Source organism: Mandrillus leucophaeus, unplaced genomic scaffold (genome assembly GCF_000951045.1).
Source record: "Mandrillus leucophaeus isolate KB7577 unplaced genomic scaffold, Mleu.le_1.0 Scaffold674, whole genome shotgun sequence".
NCBI lineage: Eukaryota > Metazoa > Chordata > Mammalia > Primates > Cercopithecidae > Mandrillus > Mandrillus leucophaeus.
Genome location: NW_012107297.1, coordinates 1,149,069 through 1,156,983, shown reverse-complemented (window position 1 = coordinate 1,156,983; position 7,915 = coordinate 1,149,069). Strand labels below are relative to the sequence as shown.

The window sequence follows — 7,915 nt, the reverse complement described above, 5'->3', positions numbered from 1 at the left end:
GTGTGGCTGTCCTTTCCAGGGTCCGGCCACTGTGGAGTGTGGCTGTCCTTTCCAGGGTCCGGCCACTGTGGAGTGTGGCTGTCCTTTCCAGGGTCAGCCATTCCCTGGCTCCCCCGCCGACACTGCCCCACTCCCCCAGCGAGGAGGGTCTGGGACTCACCCACCGTTACCAACCAATAAGCAGCAGAGCCAATGCACTCCCTGCTCATGGTGCAGAGACTGTCCCTGCCCTGCAAGCTCTGAAGTCCCCTCCTGAACTCACATCCTAGGATCGTGATCCTAAGGCTCAAAATGTCAAGCCTTAGGCCAGGCACGGTGGCTCACACCAGTAATCCCAGCACTTTGGGAGGCCGAGGTGGGTGAATCACTTGAGGTCAGGAGTTCGAGATCTGCCTGGCCAACATTGTGAAACCCCATCCCTACTAAAAATGCAAAAATTAGCCAAGCATGGTGGCACATGCCTGTAGTCTCAGCTATTTGGGAGGCTGAGGCAGGATAATTGCTCAAACCCGGGAGGAGGAGGTTGCAGCGAGCCGAGATTGCACCACTGCACTCCAGCCAGGGCAATAAGAGCAAAACTCTGTCTAAAAAAAAAAAAAATCCAAGCCTTGACCTGGCTTTAGACTTTGTTTATGACATTTCTGAAACTCAAAATCCCTTCATTTGATGGCCCATCCTCCTCATGTTCTAACGTGGAGTCCAATCTGTGTTCAAAAATGGAATTGAACTCCTAGATTTCTCCGCTCTGCCCTCATTTTTCTCCTCTAAGGGGGCAGTGCGGCCCTTCTGAGGGGGACCCAGGAGAGGGACCCAGATGATTTTTATTCAGTCCGTTATTCAGATGGGCATACCGAAGTTGGAGATAGAGACAAGGATGGTGCAGGCCCCCAGCCCTGGGCACTGTTCCACCTTAATGGGTCACCTGGTCCCTTTGCAGGTGGGGAACACAGCCTTGATTGTGTTTGTGAGCTATTTTGGCAGCCGGGTGCACCGACCGCGAATGATTGGCTATGGGGCTATCCTTGTGGCCCTGGCGGGCCTGCTCATGACTCTCCCGCACTTCATCTCAGAGCCATACCGTTACGACAACACCAGCCCCGGTAAGAGCAGCAGGGCTGGGCAGGAATGGGACGTGAGCCTCTGCATTGCTTTGCGCTGGGGCCCACCCACAGGCCTTCATCGGGCAGGATATGCCCCAGCACCCCAGGATAGCTGCTAGTCCCCCACCCCGCCCGGCTCCTCAGGCCCCAGCCCTGGTGGGTCTCTGGCAGACCTGGGGAGTGGGGCAGGAAGTAGGCCCTGCGCAGAGGGCTGAGGGCCTGCTTGTATGTCACTGTGGGTTTTTTTAAGTGGGGGTGAATTTACAGTGCAGCCTACTTTGAGGGCCTGGCATGCAGTAGACCCTCAGGAATTGCCTGTGTAGTAATAATAGCGTCATACACTACTCACTATGCACCAGACACTGCTCTAAGCACTTAATGTGTAGTCATGCATTTAATCCTCATAAAAGACATTGGGAAAAGAAAGAATGAATGAGTGAATGAACAAATTTTAAAAAATGAAGGAATTCTGGACAGGAATGGTGAAGCCATGTTCAGCCCAGTGGGATTTTGTTGAGGCCCTACTTGACAAAGGGATGCCTGTCTCTTAGAGAATGACCCTAACAACCTGAGCCCTCATTTTATTCCTTCCCTCTCCTACCCACTCACCCACCCACACACTCACCCATCTGTCCATCTATCCATTCATCCATATCTATCCACCCATCGATGCATCCACCTACTCATCCATCTATTTATCTATTCATCCATCCAGTGGAACACCCAACAAACTCTTAATGCTGCCTACTTCGTGCCTGAGCCTCTCAGGGGAATCAGTTATTTTTACTCTAGGGAGCTCCCAGCCTGGGAGAGGAGACAGACAAAACAAAAAACAGTTGTGTGATGAGGGAAGCACAGGGCAGGGGCGAGCCCACACTCCAGCCTGGCATGGAGGAAGCCTTCCTAGGGGAGGAAGACTGTCAGAGAACAGCCTTCCTCCCTCACCCTCCCACCAGCTCACGCCTCTGAAGTCCCACTCTGTACCAGACCAGAAGACAGGGATAGGGGAGACAAGATGAAGCAGACATGACCCAGTGGGGTGCAGGGTTGGCATGAGCACAGGCAACTCTGCCACAAGGTATAGAGCTGAGCACCTTGGGGGGTGACCAGAGGAGGCCATTAGAGTCCTGAATAAGGGAAGGACCCTGGCAACTGGAGGGAGCTGGAGGGGTTAGAGGAGGTGGCACTTGAGCTGCAGCTTAGAGAGAAGGTGGCAGTTGCAGGTGGAGGGGAGGGCATGGGTGCAGAGGCAGGGAAATGGGAAAGCCCAGCACGTGCGTGAAGAATGCGGAGTGGTTCTCTAGACCTGCATGGAAACTTGTCAAGAGAACTGCTTGGAATACCAAAAAACAATACTTCCTCACATTTCTTTGTACAGAATTTTCACTTTACAGAGGTTTTTCTGTGCAAGGACACACATGTTCTTCATCCTCACTACCATACAACCTCCCTCTGCAATAGGTGCCCCTGAATCCTTAAGCAAATCCCTTCTCCTGTCTGAGCCTCCGTCTTTACATCAGCCCAAAGAATGGGAGAGACTCGGGGATCTCCAAACTCCCCTCCTGTTCTGACAGTCCAGGTTATTCCATTCACTCATTCTTCATCCAATACTGATGAAGTTGTGTTCTGTGCCAGGCCCTCTGCGGGGCACTGGGGACACAGGGATGGGGAAGGCAGACATAACCTCTCTAATAATTGTCGCATCTAACGTCTAGTAGGCCCCATGCCTGGGCACGCTCACCACCCACCACTCTTAATGTTCATGACCCCAGAAGGGATTATCGCTACTTGCTCACAAGTGAGGAAACCAAGGCCCAGAGAGGGGAGGAACTGCCCCAAGGACACACCCAGGTAGCGCTACCTTAGCTGCTGCTCTGAACTGCTGAATTCTTCCACTTCTGAATTCCTTATCTGGAGAACTTTGTTCGTTTTTTTTTTTTTTTTTTTGAGATGGAATCTCACTCTGTCGCCCAGGATGGAGTGCAGTGGTGCAAACTTGGCTCACTGCAACCTCCACCTCCCAGGTTCAAACAATTCTCCTGCCTCAGCCTCCTGAGTAGCTGGGATTACAGGCAAGTGGCACCACACCTGGCTAATTTTTGAATTTTAGTAGTGACGGGGTTTCTCCATGTTGGCCAGGCTAGTCTCAAACTCCTGACCTCAAGTGATCCAACCCGCTCGGCCTCCCAAATTGCTGGGATTACAGGCGTGAGCCACAGCACCTGGGCAAACTTTGTTCTTTCTTTCGTGTGAAAGAAGAAGAAACCAAGGCCCAGAGTGGGTAAGGGCCTCTGTGAAGTCACACAGCAAGTCCCAGGCAGCCTCCATGGAAGGCTTCTTTCAGGTTCTTGACCTTGTTTCACATGGCTGTTTGCAGCCCAAGGAAGTGGCTCTCCTGGCTGGACTGACACAGCTCAGAGTCTCAGCTCCATAAATGGAGGGCCGCAGAGAGAAGGCTGCTTCTACAGCCACATTTGGGATAATAATAGTGTGAGGGTCTCCTCAAGTTTGCTCACCAAATATTGGTGAGCTCCAGGGAACAAATGTCAGGTACTAAATTAAGAAATTCTTTTCTGTACACTGCATCTGTGTCCCAAGCTGACACTGAATCCTCCCCCAAAGGGAACACCAAGGGCCCCAGGGCTCTCCACAATCCAGCTCCAGCTGCCCCACCCTGCTTCACCGTGACTTCAACCCTGGCCTTGCCCTCACACTTTGTGATCTAGCCATTCTGAACTTCTCATTCTCCTGGCACGGTGCCCTTTCAAGTCCCTGGCTTTTACCTGTACTGTGACCTCTCCCTAGAACACCCCTCCCCTCCCTCTTTTTCTGGTAAATTGTGTTTATTCTTCTGGACCCAGTTCAAACTGCACCCCCTTTGACCGCCCCGCCCCACGCAGGGGCCGCCGTTGCTGTGGCACTTGCAAATGCCTCTGGTCAGAAAGGTGGTGTAGGGCAGTTTAAGAGCATGGACCCTAAAGCCAGACCCCCTGGGTTCCAATCCTGGCCCTGTCCCCTTACTAGTTGCTGTCTAAGCATCAGTTTCCTCACCTGTGAAACAGGCGTAATGAGGGCACTCCCCCTCGAGGTTTGCTGTGGGGCTTGAATTATTTTTACACACAGCACTTAGAAGAGTACCTCCCCCCGGGGAAGTGCTATTTAAGTCTTAGCTATTGTTGTAACATTTTTTCATTGTCGTCTCTCAGAGGATATGCCACAGGACTTCAAGGCTTCCCTGTGCCTGCCCACAACCTCAGCCCCAGCCCGGACCCACTCCAACGGAAACTGCTCGAGCTACACAGAAACCCGGCATCTGAGTGTGGTGGGGATCATGTTCGTGGCACAGACCCTGCTGGGCGTGGGTGGGGTGCCCATTCAGCCCTTCGGCATCTCCTACATCGATGACTTTGCCCACAACAGCAACTCACCCCTCTACCTCGGTGAGGACCAGTCTCATCCCTTGGCCTCTGATGGTCAGGCCAGGCTCAGCTAGGAGGAAGAGAGACCCAGGGTTGGGGCTGGAGATGGAGTCCCTGCCCCCTGCCCCATCTGGCCAGGAAAGGTCCAGGGAAGCCCTGGAGACTTCCCCATCCCTGACCAGGGGAGACAGAGTGTTCTTGCCCATCACAGACTGGGCAGGCACTGGTCTGCGGAGGGAAGCCAGGACCAGAGGATCCTAACCCAGGCTTTGTGTTGTAGGGATCCTGTTTGCAGTGACCATGATGGGGCCAGGCCTGGCCTTTGGGCTGGGCAGCCTCATGCTGCGCCTTTATGTGGACATTAACCAGATGCCAGAAGGTGAGCCTCAGGAGCACACGTTTGCTAGACCCTAGCTAACTGACTGCCACTGTCATAGGAGACACTGAGCCAGGGAACCTCGGTTCAAATCCTAACAGCACCACTGACCTTGGGCAAGCCTCTTAGCCTCTCGAACCTCAGCTTTCTCATCTGTGAGAAAATCTCTGTCCTGTCTGTCTCCTAAAGCTGCAATTGGAGTCCAGTGAGATGGTGGAGGTAAACTGTAAAGTGCCATCAGATGAGGAACCGTGGTTGCTGTCACTACTATTACTAGGAGTCTTCGCCTTGTTCCATACCCCACCTACCCCAGGCCCTCAGCCCCCTGCTCACACATGCTGTGGGGCAGGTGAAAGAGCGCACTCTGACCTGTAGGGAGCCTCCATCTCTAGGGGGAAACAAGACTTGAGTTAAACAGAAAGGACAGTGCACACTGGAGAGAACTTTTGGAGCAGAACTTGGTGACTCAAAAGTATTACCCTGGGCCTCTCTCAGATGGGGCATTTACTGTGACCTCTAAGAATCCTTCTAGTTCTGACCAGCTCAGAGCCTAGGAAACTGCCAGGGGCACCATTTGGGAAACAGTAGTCTCTGGTTCAGGCAGTGGTCAGAGTGGGCCAAGGAGTGGGACTGACGCTTGGTCAGAAGCTGGCCAGAAGGGAGGGGTGTTGGGGGTTCCGGGGCTCTGGAGTCCTTGGAGAGTAGTAGGGTACTCCTGTTAGAGCATGTCACTGTGGCATCCCAGCTCCTAACTCATCAAACCAAGCAGCTCCAGAGGTGCCTCCTGCCTCCTGCCATTCTCACCTGCAGACTTTCTGCCAGGTCCTGGGAGCCTCAGGTAATGTGTGTGTGTGTGAATGAACATGCAGACGCTGCTTCTTGTTCCCCAGCTTTTGCCCACAAGTGCCTGCAGCCAGAACAGGTCTGCACAGCTCTGAACAGCAGCCACTAGAGACAGCCCTGCCCCGCCCGCTTTCCTTCTGGAAGGCTGGGTCCAGAGTGTGGGCTCTGGCTGCAACCTCTCCCTCCCCTGAAAGAAAAGTCCTGGGAGTCAGGGGTTCCCTAGATTTCCCCCAACACACCTCAGCTCCATGCAAGGGGGTGTGTTTTCTGACTGTTGACATTGTCCAGGCAGATGGGGCATCTCCACAGGCAGATGTGACATTTCTGTGAACCAACCTGCCACCTCAAAACTCCCTTCTCCATGGGGGATTTCACAAGGTAGGCAGATCATGCCAGCTGCAGGCACAGACTGATATGAGAGAAGCAGAGGGGCTGGAGAGGTGCATGTGTGAGTTCTCACCAGCCTGACATGCAGGCAGGGGAGATTAAAAAGTAAGGAGAGAATCAAGTCTAATCACTGCAAAAGCCAAACCCATCCTCAGCGTTACAGGTACATTTGCTAAGTGCCAACTGAGTCCTCTGGTCCCTGCCTGGGAGGAACTTAGGATCAAGCATGAGGGGAACCAGCTCTGCATGTGGGGTTGTTATATCAAGGAGCATTTGGTTTTTCTTATTTTTGAGACAGGGTCTCACTCTGCCCCTCACGCAGTAGCACTATCCTAGCTTACTGCAGCCTTGGATGCCTGAGATCAAGCAATCTTCCCACCTCAGGCTCTCGAGTAGCTGAGACTACAGGTGTGCACCATCACATCTGGCTAACTTTTTAATTTATTTGTAGAGACAGGGCCTCACTATGTTGCTCAGGGTGGTCTCGAACTCCTGGCCTCTCATGATCCTTCCACCTCAGCCTCCCAAAGTGCTGGGATTACAGGCTTGAGTTACTGCACCCAGCTCATTTGTATTTTTATGAAGCATTTTCGGATGCTGTGGAAATTGAAGGAGAATGTACGCAACTCAGCCTTGGGATTAAGAAGTATGACAGGAGCTTTGTGTGTTCCAGCCAGGAGGCACATCTGGGATAATTTAGTTCTAATTAAACCTAGGTAGGGATCAAAATCATCTGGGGAACTTGTTAAAGGTATGGGTTCCTTGATCACCTTCCCACCCCACTCTGTGGTCATTCTAAGTGGGTCCTCGGTAAGGCAATTTTTGACAAACATCCCTGGGGATAACACAGGTCTGAGAAACACAACAGTAATCCTAACCCTTCATTTAAGAATAATAATCACAATAGTAATGAGAAGGAGGAAGAGGAGGATGGGCAGGTACCTCTATGGCACACACTCTTCTAAGTGCTTCACATCTATTAATTTCTTTAATTTTCACAACAATTCTATGATTTGGAAGCTACTAATATCTATATTTCACAAAGGACAAAAACTGAGGCACAAAGAGGTTACGTAGCTTGCCCAAGGTTATGAGTTAGTAATGGCATTCAGACCCAGCAGTTCACCTCCGGAGTCCATGGCCTTGACCACTGCACTACATTGCCTCAGTAGTTGAAGAAGCCAAGACTCGGAAAGGGCCAAGGACTTGCCCAGGGTCACACAGGACACACGTGGCAGAGCAGACTGGAACTCAGGTCTCCTGACTCCCAGCCTGGGCCACCTCATGTCTCAGAGGCCAGTCCCAGGATGGTGGCTTAGAAGTGACAGCCTATCATCCTGACGCTAACGTCACCATGCTGTTCTCTTCCAGGTGGTATCAGCCTGACCATAAAGGACCCCCGATGGGTGGGTGCCTGGTGGCTGGGTTTCCTCATTGCTGCTGGCTCAGTGGCCCTGGCTGCCATCCCCTACTTCTTCTTCCCCAAGGAAATGCCCAAAGAAAAACATGAGCTTCAGTTTCGGCGAAAGGTCTTAGCAGTCACAGACTCACCTGCCAGGAAGGTAAGCTCCCTCCATGTTACCTGTCTGGGTCCAGGCTCCATCCCCACCCACTTGTTCTTCTTTGTAACATTACACTTCGGCTGGGTGCGGTGGCTCACGCCTGTAATCCCAGCACCTTGGGAGGCTGAGGCGGGTAGATCACAAGATCAGGAGATCGAGACCATCCTGGCTAACATGGTGAAACCCCATCTCTACTAAAAATACAAAAAATTAGCCGGCTGTGGTGGC

General features: G+C 52.4%; 1 protein-coding gene across 4 annotated transcripts in view; it reads left to right on the top strand.

Moving 5' to 3' along the window:
* SLCO2B1 (solute carrier organic anion transporter family, member 2B1) overlaps positions 1-7,915 on the top strand; it is a 57,913-nt gene that overhangs the window by 14,144 nt on the left and 35,854 nt on the right. For 3 of the 4 annotated variants that reach the window (XM_012002038.1, XM_012002036.1, XM_012002037.1), the window contains 4 exons: positions 938-1,100; positions 4,307-4,540; positions 4,800-4,898; positions 7,497-7,687. In XM_012002038.1, the coding sequence (XP_011857428.1) occupies positions 1,001-1,100; positions 4,307-4,540; positions 4,800-4,898; positions 7,497-7,687 (624 nt within the window). In that variant the 5' untranslated portion in view covers positions 938-1,000. The remainder of the gene's footprint in view (positions 1-937; positions 1,101-4,306; positions 4,541-4,799; positions 4,899-7,496; positions 7,688-7,915) is intronic. The other variant, XM_012002039.1, reaches the window with a different exon arrangement.